At 44.2% G+C, this 19,888-nt stretch overlaps 1 protein-coding gene across 1 annotated transcript in view; it reads right to left on the bottom strand.

Annotated features, from left to right (window-relative positions):
- si:ch211-76l23.4 (uncharacterized) overlaps positions 1–19,888 on the bottom strand; it is a 40,295-nt gene that overhangs the window by 9,738 nt on the left and 10,669 nt on the right. The window contains exon 2 of the mRNA XM_051933445.1: positions 3,342–3,474. Coding sequence (XP_051789405.1) covers positions 3,342–3,441 — 100 coding nt within the window. The 5' untranslated portion in view covers positions 3,442–3,474. The remainder of the gene's footprint in view (positions 1–3,341; positions 3,475–19,888) is intronic.

Below are 19,888 nucleotides of genomic sequence, written 5' to 3'. Positions count from 1 at the left end.
TGGGTGTGTGCCCTGCGGTGGGCTGGCGCCCTGCCTGGGGATTTGCTCCTGCCTTGCGCCCTGTATTGGCTCCAGGAGACACCCGTGACTCTGTAGTTCGGATATAGCTGGATGGATAATGGATGGATGAATATTTAAGTAACGAGAATTTTAATTTAAAGCATTTTTACTCTTTCACAATCATTTCTGCCCAGCTGTCATTTTACATTTACAATGGCACATGTTCTTGCTGTCTTTGGCGCTGCATTTTAATTTTTTTCAGAAAAATTGTTTTAAATGAAAAGGGTTTGGAATAATTTGGAATAGCCACAGGATTTATTGGAATTGTTTCCTACGTTTTCAACTAAAAAAAAAATCAGTCAGCGACATCCCATTTATTTTTGGCCCAAGGGGTTTAACGGCCATTGTGTTCACTTTGGTCATACACAGTAGGTAAGTTTGGACCAGTTGGGCTACTCATGGAAAAACAATAAGAATGTAGTTAAGTTTTCATTTGTATTTCATTTTATTCAAGTGTCCCTGCACCAAACACTGGAATAGTAAGACACTTTGCATCCCAGCTGGTAAAGCTACCCATTTTTGGGCCTGCTCCATTTGAAGCCAGCAGGTTGTATTTGGGGTCTAATTGGGTGAAGGTGGGAAAGTGGAGATCCTGGCAGCTTTTGGAGGTCTCACGCCTATTTATTGCCTTGGAGGAAGCTTCATTTTATAACAGCCACTAGAAGATTTAAATTGTGTACATGCACTGCGTCGCTACTTGATCACACTAATCTATATACAGTATATAAAATTCTTTTCGCGTTTGAAACAGAAATTACGTTGACCATGCAATATGGAAATTACGTATGACCGCGCGATACGGAAATTACGTATGACCACAGAACATTTTATAATACAGGAACTAATCACTTCGTTTGTGGATGCCATTTTTATATTGTCTTTACGAATTGTTATTATTTGTGTGAGAGTTATTTTACTGATATTAAAAAGAGGTAAACACAAACACGCTGATCTATCCCATAGAAGTGCGCCCCGCGTCTCCCTCTCCCAGCCCTCCTCTCTGGACTACAGCGCTGAGCCGTCCACCACCAGTCACGTTCTGACAGAGAAGTTGTATTTATTCGTCCACGTGACTGTCACGGAAACTGCCGCATTGTAACTTTTTTTTAGTTGGCAGTACAGTGGAACCTCGGTTCACGAACGCCTCGGTACACATACAACTAGGTTTACGACCAAAAAGTTCGCCAAACTTTTGCCTCGGTTCACGACCACACACTCGGTATACGAACAAGCCAGTTTCCCTTTCGGTTTGTGCGCGCTGATGATTTCCGCACGTGTTGCATTGTTCTCGGTCAGACGTGAACTGCTTAACTGCTGCAATGTAAGAGAGAGAGAGAGAGAGAGAGCAGGGAGGCTCGTTTGCTGATAAGAGAGAGAGAGAGAGAAAGCAGGCAGGCTCGTGTGCTGATGAGAGAGAGAGAGAGCAGGCAGGCTCGTGTGCTGATGAGAGAGAGAGAGAGAGAGCAGGGAGGCTCATGTGCTGATGAGAGAGAGAGAGAGAGAGAGAGAGAGCAGGCAGGCTCGTGTGCTGATGAGTGAGAGAGAGAGAGAGAGAGCAGGCAGGCTCCCGTGCTAGAGAGAGAGAGAGAGAGAGCAGGCAGGCTCGTGTGCTGATGAGAGAGAGAGAGAGAGAGAGCAGGGAGGCTCGTGTGCTGATGAGAGAGAGAGAGAGAGAGCAGGCAGGCTCGTGTGCTGATGAGAGAGAGAGAGAGAGAGAGAGCAGGCAGGCTCGTGTGCTGATGAGGGAGAGAGAGAGCAGGCAGGCTTGTGTGCTGATGAGAGAGAGAGAGAGAGCAGGCAGGCTTGTGTGCTGATGAGGGAGAGAGAGAGCAGGCAGGCTCGAGTGCTGATGAGAGAGAGAGAGCAGGCAGGCTTGTGTGCTGATGAGAGAGAAAGAGAGCAGGCAGGCTGGTGTGCTGATAAGAGAGAGAGAGAGAGAGAGAGAGCAGGCAGGCTCGTGTGCTGATGAGAGAGAGAGAGAGCAGGAAGGCTGGTGTGCTGATGAGAGAGAGAGAGAGAGCAGGCAGGCTCGTGTGCTGATGAGGGAGAGAGAGCAGGCAGGCTCGTGTGCTGATGAGAGAGAGAGAGAGAGAGAGAGAGAGCAGGCAGGCTCGTGTGCTGATGAGGGAGAGAGAGCAGGCAGGCTCGTGTGCTGATAAGAGAGAGAGAGAGAGAGAGAGAGAGCAGGCAGGCTCGTGTGCTGATGAGTGAGAGAGAGAGAGAGAGAGCAGGCAGGCTCCCGTGCTAGAGAGAGAGAGAGAGAGCGCGTGCAGCTGAGAGCGAGCCTGTACGTGCAGCTGAGCAGGGAGCCTGGGTGTTTGTCAGTGTTATTCAATGTTTTTACATTAGTTTACTATTACACTGTGCATTCTATGGTGTAATTAACTATATTTGTGCTTAAAAATATTTTTAAAAATATATTTACATACAGTTCGTACGGTCTGGAACGGATTAATTGTATTTACATACAATCCTATGGGGGAAATTGCTTCGGTTCACGACCAATTCGGTTTACGACCAGAGGTTTGGAACGAATCATGGTCGTGAACCGAGGTTCCATTGTACTTGATAGTAGAAGAGATGAGGAAAACAGCTTTGCGTCTTTCTACTTTTTAACTGAGGCGAGCTGTAAACAATGTGCGTGAGAACAAAGTGGACGCTGGAAGGCGCGGAATGTCGGGCTGCTCCGCGGGGTCGAGAGCTTCGCAGTTTCGGGCAGCGTCCTCTCTTCTCGCACTGTTTGTGACACTTCAAGTGCCCCGTCAGCTCCTGGGAGAGTGGAAATATTTGCGAATGAGTGTAATCGGCGCCATCGAAGCAGGACTCTGTTTGTAAATTACCCTGCACGACTACTTACTGTCCCTCAAGGTGAGTTCGGGTCACCAAAACCCCGCAGCATTCAAGGTTTCTTTTGTGATGAATTATTTTAAGAAGTAAATCACAGGCACATAGTGCAAGGCTGTCAGGCAGAAATTTGGACAATCACATAGAAAATTTAATTTCTATACCACAGCCATCATGTAGCGCCTTTCACAAGGGATCTACTACCGAGAGATAATCCAAATACATTTTATCTGCTGTTAGTACTACTTACCTGTTATGTTATAGCACTTTTAAAATGTAGTTTACCCCAAACCACTCCAGTAGTGCTCAATGTATCTTTACTTCTTAAATGTTAATGTTTTACTGTTTAATAACTTATAGACTACATTTTATTTTTTTCCCTTGCACTCCGTGAGTAATCAGCTAGTATTTCTGTACAATTATTAGTATCATCTTACATCCGTCTTTGTAGTCCCATTCATCCGTTGTGGGGCGTCGCTTCTGACCTTCTGAGACCCCGATGATGATGGCCAAAACCAAGCACAAACGGAAGTACATGATGGGATTCAAACCACACCCGAGTAGGTGACCCTGGAGACAGTGAAGAGAAAACACTTCTGTAATTGCAGGCAACATTCTCATTTTGTTGGCAGATGGAGATTATAGAAGAAAACATGTCAGCTTTTGGAAAACCATAATACTTTAGTGAGCAGAAGAACATAAGGAGAAGCAAATTACGACAATATGACAATGACAGAATGGCATGGCGGTACTCAGAGAGGTGGGTGGGAACCGATCTCATCATCGTGTCTATCAAGCTGAAGGCAATCGTCAAGTGTATGGTGCTTATGGGACCATCAAGAGCGTCAGGCCTTACACGGAATGTCCATGAAGTTTATAAAAATCAACCTAATCATTAATGAATGCAAATATAAAGTCTACAGATTTCAGTTTGTCATCCATCTGGACTATGAAACTCAATGCACCCATTAGAGTCTACAAAACTGAATGTGACCGCAATCGATGAGGGGACCCCCCCCCCCCTTTGCCTTGAGTTCAGCAAAAACAGTGAAATGCGTTTGACTCCTCTGTAAAATGCATTGAAATTAATGGTGCCAAACTATTTTTGAGTGGATAATAATGGTGCAAGGGTTTTTAAAGTGTTCTTGAAGGTTTGGGAAGCGTCTGCCAACCATGCTGGACCAATTATTGTGGCTCAACGTGAGACCCGAGCTGTGAAGCAGCAGTGCTGTCATGTCCACTCGAGTTAAAATTAAACTCCAAGTTCTCCTGAGCTCCCATCCTTATGACTAACTAACACCCACAAGGACTGCGATGCGAGGGATCGACGGTGTATAACTCAGGGGGGCTGTCCCGGTCACTACCCAGTCTGCGCTACATAGCGAGGAGCATAACCTGTTTAATCCAGCAGTTGGCTACACAACGTACAATACATCTCTGCAAAACAATGAAGTGTTTCCATGATATTCTCATTTTAATCAGATAATGTACCTCTCAAATGAAAATACTTCAAGTTTTCTTAAAAGCACGTCGGGTGCAAATGTGGCTATGACGTCACACATGCATGGATATGCCATAAGTTATTCACGTGAGTGCAAAGCAGATCGGGCAGTGACATAAAGTGTGAGGTGGGAAACGCTTACGGTACAAACGTGTAAAAACTTGGGTGGGTAGTGACATCCTCATCCAGCATTGGCAGCTACGGCTCTGTGATGTCAGGGTGGCCTTTCAAAGCATCAAGGGGCGCTGGGAACAACAAAATTCATCCAAGCTGGCCACACGGTGTGATTTACTGGGAATCATCCATTAAATGAGGTGATCGACAAACCCAGCAAAATTGCTGTGAAAAATCTCAGCGATCAACGCTGGGGACCACTAATTACATTCAGCTGCATCTGACCAGTGTCTCTACATTTGTCCTTCAGGTGACCATGCGGTTTAAGGAAATTGAATTTGACCATCGATTCCATAAATCTGAATACAGTCATTTTGGTTTAGTGAAACTGAACTCAACACTCCGGTCAATGAGATTAGATGTAATCATCAAGTCCATGAAAATGGATGTGACCGCCATGTCTACTAAACTGAGCGCGGCTATCGTGGATGAAACTGCATAGATTGTGACCACGAACTCTGAGAAACAAAACGTGAACACCGAGATGATAAACTGAATGTACCGAACTTGTAAAGTCAACATAATCGTGATGTCCATTCCACCAAGTGAGAGTGGGCTCCTGTGGCTGGATGCAGATTAAAGTCACACCCAGGATGAAGCAACTGCAGGTTAAGGGCCTTGCTCAAGGGCCCAACAGAGCAGAGTCACTTCTGGTGTTTTACGGGATTCAACCTGTCCGCTGCAGATCCCTAACCTCTCTCTGTCACCCTGGACCAAGTGAAAATTACAAACAGTCCACTATACTGGGGGTCAGGCCTCAGGGGGTACATTCATGTCTGAGGAGGCCAGCAAAGCAATTGTTATAAAACAGGGAAGATAAAAAACAGATGGAAGACTGGTGTGAATAAAAGCATAATCCAAAAATGTTAAGCCCAAAGCCAATATTCACAAGTTATACATAAGATATAACATCTTTGAATGGTCAGAAGTGATTATGTCAAGTAAGATACATAACACTTGGAAAATGAAAACAAGTTCAGCCATCTGATACATGGAGATACAAAACAGCTGGAAATGGAGGATCGGTAATGCGGGCAAGATACAAAACATCTGGGAGCCACACATATATGAAATGAGGTAAAGCGCATGACATCTGGAAAGACGAAAAAGGGTTGGCAAGCCGAGGTATCACATTTAACAAGCGGAAACTGAATGGCAGTAATGCAGCATCAAGAAAGCTCTAGTCTCGTGGGGCCAGACAAGAGTACCCATCCGTGGACAACCCGTTAAAAAGTGGGCAGTGAACGGCGGCCAAATCCTTGCGTTGCAAAGGCTCCACCAACCCAAAGGCTCCTTCCTAAAACACCCGCCCCTCAAAATCTCGATATCGAATCTTGAGACGATTACAATACTTTCCTTAAACTTCGTATATAAGAAAGTAAAAAGCTATGTTTTTAAAAATACCCACTTACGTGTGCACAGGGTCTTAGACAGAAGTGTGAAATTTCTTTAGTTATTCATTTAGCCGTGTAGTCAGAAGGTGGGAGTGCAGCCTCGTCTGTGCATCTACTGGTGTTGATTTGGGTGTTTTGAGCACTGAAATCTGCATCTACTGTGACTCTTCGATAACTGCAGTCCTTTCGATGGAGTGTAACACGTCGTTTACTTCCTATTTTGCGGTTCATATTTTCCTGTTTTCATGAATGTAGCTGCCGGTTCTTTCAAGCATACACTGACTCCTAAACTACCGTTGTAACGCTGAACAACAGAGTGTGAAAGACCAGCCTCGACACAGACAGACACGGATTCCAGATGTCGAAATGCACACCCGTTTATTTCACACGACACACAGTGCACAAAACCCCCAATATTGCTCACAATCCTTTTGCCTTTCTTTCCCTTTGCCGCCTCCACTCCCCCGTCGCAAGTGCTGTCCTCTTCCACCTGACTCTGGCTCCCCGAATGGAGAGTCTTAGTCAATGGGTGGGCCTCTCTGGCAGCGTCTTAAATTGGTTTGAATCCTACCTGGCAGGGAGAAAATTCTTTGTTAGTTTTGGTAATTACAACTCAAAGACACATGACATCTTATATGGTGTTCCACAAGGCTCTATCCTGGGTCCGCTGCTCTTCTCAATCTACATGCTTCCATTAGGTCAGATTATCTCAGGGCACAACGTGAGCTACCACAGCTATGCTGATGACACACAGCTGTATTTATCAATAGCGCCTGATGACCCCCATTCTCTTGATTCACTAACACAATGTCTAACCTGTATCTCAGAATGGATGAATAGTAACTTTCTCAAATTAAATAAAGAGAAAACCGAAATCTTAGTGATTGGCAATAATGGATACAATGAGGCTATTAGAAATAATCTGGATGCATTAGGATTAAAAGTCAAAACGGAGGTAAAAAGCTTAGGGGTAACCGTTGACTGTAATCTGAATTTTAAATCGCATATTAATCAGATCACTAGGACAGCATTTTTTCACTTAAGAAACATAGCAAAAGTTAGACCTCTTATATCATCGAAAGATGCAGAGAAATTAGTTCACGTGTTTGTTTTCAGTCGGTTAGATTACTGTAACGCACTCCTCTCAGGACTACCCAAAAAAGACTTAAATCATTTGCAATGAGTGCAGAATGCAGCTGCTAGAATCCTTACCAGGAAAAGAAAATCTGAGCACATTTCTCCAGTTTTGATGTCACTACACTGGTTACCTGTGTCATTCAGAATTGACTTTAAAATTCTGCTTATGGTTTATAAAGCCTTAAATAATCTCGCTCCATCTTATATATCGGAATGTCTGACACCTTATATTCCAAATCGTAACCTCAGATCCTCAACTGAGTGTCTCCTTAGAATTCCAAGAGCAAAACTTAAAAGAAGTGGTGAGGCGGGCGGCCTTCTGCTGTTATGCACCTAAAATCTGGAATAGCCTGCCAGTAGGAATTCGCCAGGCTAATACAGTGGAGCACTTTAAAAAACTGCTGAAAACACATTACTTTAACATGGCCTTCTCATAACTTCATTGTAATTTAATCCTGATACTCTGTATATCCAATTCATTATAATAACTATTCATTCAAAATCTGTTCTAACCCCTACTTTCTCTTCTGTTTCCTTTTCCGGTGTCCTTTTGGTGGTGTCGCAAATGTTCCAACAATGATGGATGGATTAAAAGTGACTCAGTGAGAACCCTAACTACAAAGAGGACTATTTTCATTTATGTTAGGTAGAATGCCCAGAGGGGACTGGGTGGTCTCGTGGCCTGGAACCCCTGCAGATTTTATTTTTTTTTCTCCAGCTTTATGGAGTTTTTTTTTTTGTTTTTTCTGTCCACCCTGGCCATCGGACCTTACTCCTTTTCTATGTTAAATAATGTTGTCTTATTTTAATTTTGTATTTTGTCTTTTATTTTTCTTTTCTTCATTATGTAAAGCACTTTGAGCTACTTTTTGTATGAAAATGTGCTATATAAATAAATGTTGTTGTTGTTGTTGTTGTCGAGTGAGACGGCCCCTTTTATCCTTACCCTGGATGTGCTCCAGGTGCTCCCTAATGATCTTCCAGCCCTTGCACCCTGAAGCACTCCGGCCATATCTGGTTCCTGTTCCGGCAGCACTTCCTGGTTTTTCGGAAGTGCTGCAGTCCATGGCTCGGGAACCATCCAGGCTCCCCCTAGTGGCGGCCATGGACCCCCACAGGTATGAGCTTCCCAGTTCTGTATCCGTGGCCCTGAAGGAATCTGGGGGGGGGGGGGGGGGGGGGCTGCCCTCTTGCATCCAGGGGAATATATTACCCCTCTCCCGGTCCCTCCTTGTTCTAGGCATCCCGGTGGGGCAAGATCCCTGGTCGTCCACCACAAGAGAGCACAAACAGCACCAGCGACAGCATGGCATTCACGTTTACCACTCATCCATTGATGCCGTCGAATGCCAATGAACAATCTGATGCTACAGAAATGTAGCCGCTGGTGAGTAAGGCAGGATCAGGCATGGGTCACACACATGCCGAAAGAAATCTCCCAGTCGAAAAAGGTTCGCTTTAAAAAGGTTTTGTGAAATTTCAAAGCAAATAGTCCACACATGAATAGAAGAAAGTTGTTACACACGTAGAATAAAAGGCAAAAAAAAACGAAAAACGTTTTCATATTATGTGATATCATCTACTGTTAAATTCTGCCGCATACTTGTAATATTTTTATTTTTATATTGTATTGAGGTTTACTTGTGTTCTGTTCTGGGTATTGAATTGTATTGACGCCCTTCATTTTGACACCCACTGCACGCCCAACCTACCTGGAAAGGGGTCTCTCTTTGAACTGCCTTTCCCAAGGTTTCTTCCATTTTTTCCCTACAAGGGTATTTTTTTGGGGATTTCTTCCTTGTCTTCTTAGAGAGTCCAGGCTGGGGGGCTGTCAAGAGGCAGGGCCTGTTAAAGCCCATTGCGGCACTTCTTGTGTGATTTTGGGCTATGCAAAAATAAATTGTATAGTATTGTATTGTATTGTATTGTATTGTTTCTTCTTGTTAAACTTCAATTGTTCCTATACTTAAGGATGAGTTATTTCTCTGTGCTTTATATTCTAAATGTACGGCTCTGCACATACAACTGAGCACGTTAAGGCCCGGTTTGAAACCTTGTGCCCTTCCATGGCAGGTCACTAACTGAGGCTAACCTATGGTCAGAGGGACAAGAAATAGTCAGAATACTAGCAAAATACCCATGCTTCGCAGCGGCGAAATACTGCCTTAAAATTGTTATTAAGAAGAAAAGTAAACATTTTTAAACTGAGGGAAAATATACAAATAATTATTTGTTAAGGATCTCTTTGTATACCACGTTGTCAGTTCGGCCCTCCGGTTGTAATATGACCAAGCTGTGCGCTGAGCTTACTCTTGAGCATGCAATGTACAGTTGGCCATATGAAAAGCAATCTTGCCTCATATCATTGCCAACCTTTTGGAGGGTTTGTCCCTGAGACTTAATTGTCATTGCAAAGCAGAGCCTTATTGGAAATTGGAGGCGTTTGAATTGAAATGGGAGATCAGAGAGTATAACAGGGATGCGAGGAATAAAAAACTCTCTCCCCTGAGCCACCGCCAGTAAAAATAGTTGCCTCAATGAGGTTCTTTTGCAGACACGTGAACTGAAGTCTCGTGCCATTACAAAGTTTCGGTGGCTGTATGCAAATCCACAATCGGGTTTTTTGAGCCAAACCTGTTGTTTTTGTATGAGCCGCTTTTTATTATTGGGATCGTACCTAGAAACAGAAGCTCTATTAACTTGTGGATTTGCCTGCGAGTATTTAGCGACAGCGTGTCTATTAACTTGTGGATTTTTCTGCGAGTATTTGGAGGCAGCGTCACAAAGTTGTTTCCGCCTATAAGCTGCATCAGAAAATGTACCACGACATCTGACACGCCTCCTTTTTACTGTTTTCTCACAGCTTGAATTGCTGCTGTCATAATCGGTTTGAGTTTCATTGTTTGTTTCAATTATGTTACTATTTGCAGGACTTGTTGTGTTCAAGTGACATTCGGCATCTGTCAAGCGTTGTAAGCATACAACCGGTTTCATCGATAACTTCGCATCCAGCTTTTGAGAGTTGAAACATTCATAAACATCAAATTGTCCACTACTCAAATCGTCACCTGTGAATCGAAGATGTTTAAGAGGCATTGGTGGTTCTCCAAACGTGTAAAATAGGCAGGCAGCCAACTACGTGGGAGGCCGGGGGACACAGGACGCAACCCTGCCTCACACGGCGACCGAGCTGTAGGCTATGGACGTAAATACAGTATGTACGTAAGTAGGATTCAGTTATGACCGTTACGCGTAGAATTTCAAAATGAAACCTGCTTAACTTCTGTAAGTAAGCTGTAAGGAATGAGCCTGCCAAATTTCAGCCTTCTACCTAACATGGGAAATTGGAGAATTAGTGATGAGTGAGTCAGTGAGGGCTTTGCCTTTCGTTGTGTCGCAAAAGTCAATAAATGACTGCTAATAAAGTGACCAAGTTAGAAGAAGTAAGGCAGGACAAAATTTCTTTGTATATACAGTAATCCCTCCTCCATTGCGGGGGTTGCGTTCCAGAGCCACCCGCGAAATAAGAAAATCCGCGAAGTAGAAACCATATGTTTATATGGTTATTTTTTTATTGTCATGCTTGGGTCACAGATTTGCGCAAAAACACAGGAGGTTGTAGAGAGACAGGAACGTTATTCAAACACTGCAAGCAAACATTTGTCTCTTTTTCAAAAGTTTAAACTGTGCTCCATGACAAGACAGAGATGACAGTTCTGTCTCACAATGCAAGAATGCAAACATATCTTCCTCTTCAAAGGAGTGCGCTTCAGGAGCAGATGATGTCAGAGAGATAGAGAAAAGCAAACAAATCAATAGGGCTGTTTGGCTTTTAAGTATGTGAAGCACCGCCGGTACAAAGCTGTTGAAGGCGGCAGCTCACACCCCCTCCGTCAGGAGCAGAGAGAGAGAGAGAGAGAGACAGAGAGACAGACAGAGAAAAACAAACAGTGAAAAATCAATACGTGCCCTTCGAGCTTTTAAGTATGCGAAGCACCGTGCAGCATGTCGCTTCACGAAGCAGCTGCACAGAAGGTAGCAACGTGAAGATAATCTTTCAGCATTTTTAGACAAGCGTCCGTATCGTCTAGGTGTGCGAACAGCCCCCCTGCTCACACCCCCTACGTCAGGATCAGAGAAAGTCAGCGCAAGAGAGAGAGAGAGAGAAAGTAAGCTGGGTAGCTTCTCAGCCATCTGCCAATAGCGTCCCTTGTATGAAATCAACTGGGCAAACCAACTGAGGAAGCATGTACCAGAAATTAAAAGACCCATTGTCCGCAGAATCCGCGAACCAGCAAAAAATCCGCAATATATATTTAAATATGCTTACATATAAAATCCGCGATAGAGTGAAGCCGCGAAAGGTGAAGCGCGATATAGCGAGGGATCACTGTAAATCTAAAAATAGCCTATCCTAATCTCCAAGAATGCGCACAAAAGCAAGGGAATGATGGGAGCACCAGAACTCTGCCTACATCGTGTCGCTTCGTACTGCAAGCCGCAGGTAGTAAGTCTGTGATAAGCGGAATACCGCTACGCTTTGCACTCATGGGACGGAAGGACAATCCCGACCGCTTTTATATAGTGTCTTGATAGCAATTCAATTCAACTTATGGGGGCTTTAAGAACATCCCATATGCTATGCACTAATTTATAGGCAAACATTTAACATAACTAACTTCTATCAACGTAACATGACCTAAACAACTGGCAAATGGCTCTTACAAGAATGGTTATTCCCTTGCATCAGGTTGTTTATTTTCAAAACCATGTTGTCACACACGTGCGCATGGGAGGCAGCTAGAAGGACCAAAAGACTGTAATCCCACGTCAGGCCAGGGGGTAGTAGGGTGCACTAATCCTCTCTCTGTTATCTCTGCAGACCAAACATAGGAAATTCTGCCTGGGTCCGATTACATCACTTCCGGTACCAGTCCCCGAAGATGTCACTTCAGTTTCCGGTCCCCATGACATCACTTCCGCCTACCTGCCTTAAAAGCCAGACATCCTCCTTCAGCTCTCAGTTCTGTTTTGGACTCAAATCTATACGCATGTCGTGCATGTTTACTCAGAGGTCATCTTCCTGGCTCTGTTGAGGTAAAGTGACAGGAGGCACTGCTTTCTTTTCCCTGCCCCCAAGATAGTGCCTAATGCCCACCTCCAGCCCTGAGATGACACCGCCCCTCCCTTCCAGTCTGGATGGCGCCTCATTCTGGAACCACACGGCAAAAAACACGGTGCTCCCTTAAACACATCGCGTTGTCAATTTTCTTGAAGCTGGCTGACTGAGCCATAAAGTCAATAGTGCTTGTGAGTGCAGAAGTGCTAAACGTTGCTTATTTTTTTCTTCAGCAAACAGCAACAGTTCAACGGGGTAGCTCAGCTAATGCCCAAGTTATCCTTGCTGGCCCTCTTGGAGTCTGTCCACCGCTCACACTGTCAAGAGAATTTTTAAATGGCTTGGCAACCCTTTTGGTCGGACATCAAGAAGCTGGTCTCAAAGAGCCGGTTAAAGAATTTGCACACCACAAGGTGAGAATAGTTTTGGTGCCAAGCCAGTAAAAGGAAAAAATGTACTCAACACATTTTATGCCTACCTGGTAAATAATAATTTACTAAAATAACTAAAAGTAGACTGTATGGCACAGTGCTAACTGGCAGGTGATCAATGTATAATCTTGAATAAAAAACAATGCTCTTCTTATTTAAAAAATTGTATTAGACTATGCATCTGAGCGATCCAAATACTTAAAAAACCCAGATGAGGCAACTTTCATCAATTCCAGATGGACCGGACCCTTATTCTGGGGGAAATGTGCGGATACTCCTTCTCAGTTGTACAAGCCGCTTTCACACTTTTGTCAGTGGCTGGGGTGTCTCCTCATTAAATGATCTTCCCAACGGTGCTTTAAACCCTCAGACCAGCCCTGTAGCTGCTGCCCCACCCCAGCTCCTTTTGTGCACATCTCAGATGAGGAGTCCATTTTTGATCCCCAGTTAACCAAACCTGCACGCCTTTGGGAGTGTGGCCAGAAAAACAGAGTATTGAAATAGAAACCCATAGATATGGGGAGAACAAGCAAACACCATGCAGGCAATAAACATATGCACAATCTCCATCCATCCATCTCCATCTATCTATCTATCTATCTATCTATCTATCTATCTATCTATCTATCTATCTATCTATCTATCTATCTATCTATCTATCTATCTATCTATCTATCTATCTATCTATCATATAGTGCCTTTCACATCTATCTATCTATCTATCTATCTATCTATCTATCTATCTATCTATCTATCTATCTATCTATCTATCTATCTATCTATCTATCTATCTATCTATCTATCTATCTATATGTATGTATATATTGTCACACATGCACATTTAGGGGACAGGCAAAAAGCTTGGTCGTGCGTGAAAGAACCAAGGATGGGGGACTGGAATGAGGCGCTCATTTTTTTCTCTCCTTCATTCTGCAGAAAAACAACCAAATAAAGTAATCCTACCGATCATCACATCCCATCTATACAAAAGACTCCTTGTCCAGCTCCGTGGAGTCATCACACTTCCGGATTCCCCCCTGATCACCTCAGTTCTGCACCTTAGCTTCTGACATTATCTCCGGCCACTACGATCAACGTCAGCTCCACTATTTTCCGCATTTCCTTCCTGTTAATTGCACTTCCTTTACTGTCTGTATGAAAGAGTCAGGAACAAACTTTATTTTGTTGAATGTTTGATTATTTTTTACCTCATTTTTGAACTGGATGCAACAACCAGTATATGGGCAGGCTCCCCAACCCTTAACCTGTGTTTCTGTGTTCTTGTTTTATCACTATATATATATATATATATATATAATATATGTATATAATATATATATATATCCATCCATTTTCCAACCCGCTGAATCCGAACACAGGGTCACGGGGGTCTGCTGGAGCCAATCCCAGCCAACACAGGGCACAAGGCAGGGAACCAATCCTGGGCAGGGTGCCAACCCACCGCAGGACACACACAAACACACCCACACACCAAGCACACACTAGGGCCAATTTAGAATCGCCAATCCACCTAACCTGCATGTCTTTGGACTGTGGGAGGAAACCGGAGCGCCCGGAGGAAACCCACGCAGACACGGGGAGAACATGCAAACTCCACGCAGGGAGGACCCGGGAAGCGAACCCGGGTCCCCAGGTATCCCAACTGCGAGGCAGCAGCGCTACCCACTGCGCCACCGTGCCGCCCTATATATATATATATATATATATATATATATATATATATATATATATATATATATATATATATATATATATATATATATATATATATATATATATATATATATATATATATATATATATATATATATATATATATATATACTGTATGTATTGTGACAAATAAGTCGCTGTCGACCCCTTGAACCCTCAGACCAGACGTCAGACACCGGATAAAAGTCCAATTATTATTTATTTTATAATAATAATGTGCACCAAGCACTTTCCACTCCACTATACTCGTAAATAACACACAAATCACAAATCACTAATCAATAAACAATACTCAATCCTCCAATCCCAGACGCTTAGCCACCCTGCCTCCCAGCTCAGCTCATCTGTCTGGGATCTCCCACAGTCCTTTATAGTCCTCGACCCGAAAGTGCTTCTGAGTCCTCAGTCCATGTGATTATCCAGCACTTCCGGGTCAGGTAAAACTTTTTTTCTTCAGCCCGGAAGTATATCATTTCTTCCATTCCCGTGACTTGGAAATACTTCCGGGCTATACGGAAAATATAAATCCCTGGGCCTCCCTGCAGCGACTCCTGGCGGCCTCCTTGGTATCCAGCATGGCTGTGCATTAAAACTCCAATGTCCATGATGCCCTGCTGGAATTCGGGGCACCTCCATGTTGCAGGGAGGGCTCCATCTGGTGGCCTGGGGGTATTGGCCGGGATATATATATATATATATGTGTGTGTGTGTGCGTGTATATATATGTATATGTATATATATGTGTATATATATATATTTATATCTATATCTATATGTATATATATATATATATATATATATATATATATACAGTATATACTATATATATATATATATATATATATATATATATATATATATATATATATATATATATATATATATATATATATATATAATCTACTCTATATAAATAAAATCCTAAACCTAAAAGTGCAACAATTTTATGTAACTTTTTATGTCATGTTTCTTGTCATGCTTTAAATTGGGCTTATTTTAAAACCTACATATATATGATTGGTATCATTCTTTTCAGAATTTCTCGAACTTTAATGTATATCTACAGTATATCTATATACAGCAGCTGATTGAGCAAAGAGAAGGTAAAAAACAACTGTATTTGTTTCCCATTGTGTCACTGCATCTCTTTGGGGTGCGTTCAGCCCCCCTCTTCACAACACCAGTGGTAGAGACGCGAAGTGGCAGGCATGTAGCGCAGGCAAGGGGGGTTGGCGAGCGAAGCAAGCAGGGGGGCGAACCCCCTAGTATATATATAAAATCCAATGTCTGTCTCTCTGTCTGTCTTTCTGTCCACTTTTCATGAGAAACCTACTTAACGGATTTCCGGTTGATTTTGCAGCTTCTCTCATCGTGCTAAGTTTCATAGTTCTCTTGCAGTACTGATTTATTGCTGCAAATCTGAGAGAGAGGCTGCAGGCTGAGGGGAAGCGTGATGTCAGGAGTAGGGAGCCAGGTGGAGCCCTCCTCTCTCGCCTGCCAGCCTCCGTTCGAGTAGCCACATGTTGGAGTGCACCCTGCCTCCACTTAGCTAGCAATTCCTGTTTGTTCAGCAGACATTATCATCTAGAGATTGTTAAGGAGTAATGTTTGACATTTTTGGGAGAGAGATCAGAGCTACATTGCGGTGGGCTGGCGCCCTGCCCGGGATTTGTTCCCTGCCTTACGCCCTGTGTTGGCTGGGATTGGCTCCAGCAGACCCCTGTGACCCTGTAGTTAGGATATAGCGGGTTGGATAATGGATGGATGGATGGATCAGAGCTACATGTGTATTAGAGGGTAGCTGCTCATTGCCAGAGATATCATGGCCATGTGCTTTTCTCCCCACATGGGGGACGCTCTCCTGTCAGAGCTGAACACAATTTTTATTGATTTTAAAGGTTTGTCCTGTTTCACTACTACACAGGCAGAGCCGCGGGGGACAGCTAGTCTTTAACATTACTGAAGGGAGTTTCCATCGTGCATTACCAGCAGCCATAGCACACGCATTTCAGAACAGGTCATCCACCTGAAACTCAGCATGATTAGGTCTGGTCAGGACTTGGATGGGAGACCATCTAAGAAAAGCTTGGGTTGCTGCAGGAAGAGGTGTTGGTGAGGCCAGCAGGGGACGCTTACCCTGGGGTCTGAAAGTGGACCCCAATGCCCCATTGCAGTGATGGGGACACTGTGCTGTAAAAATGGTGTCGTCCTTCAGATGTGACATAAAACCGAAGTCTTAACACTCATTAAAGATCCCTGAGCATCCCTCGTAAACAGTGGTGGATATCCCAATGTCTTGTCCACCATGGCCTAGTCATTCTGGCCCCCAAATCATCCCCTGTCTTTAACTGGCTATCCCTCTCAGCCCTTCACCACCTAACAGCTGATGTGTGGTGAGCACACTGGTGCAATAATGGCTGCCATCACATTATCCAGGTGGGTGCTGCACATTAGTGGTGGTTGAAGTGGCCCCCAACTCACTGTGTAAAGCGCTTTGAGTAGTGAGAAATGTCACTTTATAAATGTAAAGAATGATTATTATTATTATTATTATTATTATTAGGGTCACAAGAAGCCTGAGTTCAGTTCCCGGCCTGCTCACCGTCCGCATGAAGTGAGGATTATAAATTCCCTACTTTAAAAATGTCAAACCCCGAAAGCCCTCATCTGTAGTTTTTTCCTTACCGGAGTACATTCAGTGTCATCGTTGAATCGGGACATGTTGTCCAGGCCTGCTGTGTCCCACTGAGCTCTCATCTTTTCAATCTTTAACTCCATTCAATTTTTGATTGCACATCAAATAAACCTCATGCCTCTTATTACTCGTCTCCAAGATAGCAGTTGCTTCATTTGGTTAAGACCTTAAGTGAACTTGCATATTTGGAGCTTCTCATTGTACTTTGTTTTTTATTATTAACCAGAAGCCTCTCTAGTTATGTACTATTAAATTGCATTACTGGCATCCACTATCCACAATCCGCTATGCATGTCAAACACAAGTAACCAATTCAGAGAGTTGGTCTGTCCTGGATACCTCGGGTGGAAGGCAAAAAAAGCAACCCCTAAGTGCGGCTCCAGTCCTCATCACGCAGAGTTCAAATGTCCACCTAGGGCAGCGTTTCTCAACCTTTAAGTATTTGCGACCCGAGTTTTCATAACAGGTTTAATCGCGCCCCCCTAATGTTTTTTTGAAAGGAGCCCACTAATACCAATTTGTTCTTTTTTAATTAATGATATATCATAGAGGCGGCACGGTGGCGCGGTGGTAGCGCTGCTGCCTCGCAGTAAGGAAACCCAGGTTTGATTCCCGGGTCCTCTCTGCGTGGAGTTTGCATGTTCTCCCCGTGTCTGCGTGGGTTTCCTCCGGGCGCTCCCGTTTCCTCCCACAGTCCAAAGACATGCAGGTTAGGTGGACTGGCGATTCTAAATTGGCCCTAGTGTGTGCTTGGTGTGTGTGTCCTGCGGTGGGTTGGACCCTGCCCAAGATTGGTTCCTGCCTTGTGCCCTGTGTTAGCGGGGATTGGCTCCAGCAGACCCCCGTGACCCTGTGTTCGGATTCAGCAGGTTGGAAAATGGATGGATGGATATATCATAGATGCATATTTTATTATACCTACTTAACTTTTATCAACATTTATCTAACTGTATATTTATTTTTCTACTGTCAGAATGTAGTTTAAGTTAATTTGTTTTGGTTTCAATAGATGTATTTTGTTCTCCTCGTGTCTGCGTGGGTTTCCTCCGGGTACTCCCGTTTCCTCCTACAGTCCAAAGACATGCAGGTTAGGTGCATTGGCGATTCTAAGTGTGTGCTTGGTCTGCGGGTGTGTGTGTGTGTGTGTGTGTGTGTGTGTGTGTGTGTGTGTGTGTGTGTGTGTACCCTATGGTGGGCTGGCGTCCTGCCCGGTGTTTGTTTCCTGCCTTGCGCCCTGTGTTGGCTGGGATTGGCTCCAGCAGACCCCCGTGACCCTGTATTTAGGATATAGCAGGTTGGATAATGGATGGATGGATGGATAGATGTATTTTTCATATTTTCGATTCTTGTTTTCTTTTTTTCCACATCTTTGCGCTCCCCTTTTTGTTACTTCGTGCCCCCCTAGGGGTGCCCGCCCCACAGATTGAGAACCTGGCCTAGGGGATGTGGAAGGTGAGCCACATACAGTAGACAGCGAGGCATCTGGCTGCAGTCAGGACAGTTTTAAGCCTCCGACTGATCCAAGCATTTCAGACACAATGAAAACCCGGACCCTGTTTATATTCATTCATGTGAGAAACGCAACGACTTGTATAACTGTACAATTAAATAATTTACTAATTGGATTCAGTAGTCAGTTTTAATGCAATGTGTTGCTTTACCTAGAAAATGGAGTCATTTTATTTTTTTCATGCAAAAAAGTTACTTTGACTTCTGAAAGCATATATAAACTGCTCAAAAAATTAAAGGACCACTTTTTAATCCGAATATAGCATCAAGTCAATGAAACTTCTGGGCTATTGATCTGGTCAGCTAAGTCACAGAGGGGCTTGTTAGTCAGTTTCAGCTGCTTTGGTGCACTAGAGGGGCAACAATGAGACGACCCCTAAAACAGGAATGAATGGTTTAACAGCTGGAGGGAGGCCACTGACATTTTTCCCTCCTCATCTGTTTTTTCACTCGTTTTGCATTTGGCTCTGGTCAGTGTCACTACTGGTAGCATGAGGCGATACCTGGACCCTACAGAGTTCACCTGGATGGCACATCAATACGTGCCATTGCCAGAAGGTTAGCTGTGTCTCCCAGCACAGTCTCAAGGGCATGGAGGAGATTCCAGGAGACAGTCAGTTACTCTAGGAGAGCTGGACAGGGCCATAGAAGGTCCTTAACCCATCAGCAGGACAGGTATCTGCTCCTTTGGGCCAGGAGGAACAGGATGAGCACTGGCAAAGCCTAGAAAATGACCTCCAGCAGGCAGGCCACTGGTGTGAATGTCTCTAACCAAATAATTAGAAACAGACTTTATGAGGGTGGCCTTAGGGTCCAACATCCTCTAGTGGGCCCTACGCTCACTGCCCGCCTAGCACCATGGAGCTCGATTGGCATTTGCCTTAGAATACCAGAATTGGCAGGTCCACCACTGGCGCCCTGTGCTTTTCACAGATGAGAGCAGGTTCACCCTGAGCACATGTGACAGACGTGAAAGGGTCTGGAGAAGCCGTGGAGAATGTTATGCTGCCTGTAACCGGTTTGGTGGGGGGTCAGTGATGGTCTCGGAAGACATATCCATGGGGGGGGTGGGGGACACATAGACCTCTACAGGCTAGACAACGGCACCTTGACTGCCATTAGGCATTGGGATGAAATCCTTGGACCCATTGTCAGACCCTATACTGGTGCAGTGGGGCCTGGGTTCCTTGTGGTGCACAACAATGTCCGGCCTCATGTGGCGAGAGTATGCAGGCAGTTCCTGGAAGATGAAGGAATTTATATTATTGACTGACCCCCACGCTCACTCGC

This window comes from Erpetoichthys calabaricus, chromosome 11 (genome assembly GCF_900747795.2).
Source record: "Erpetoichthys calabaricus chromosome 11, fErpCal1.3, whole genome shotgun sequence".
Lineage (NCBI taxonomy): Eukaryota > Metazoa > Chordata > Cladistia > Polypteriformes > Polypteridae > Erpetoichthys > Erpetoichthys calabaricus.
Note: the sequence above shows the minus strand (reverse complement) of the source record. Positions and strands in the feature narration are given on the sequence as shown.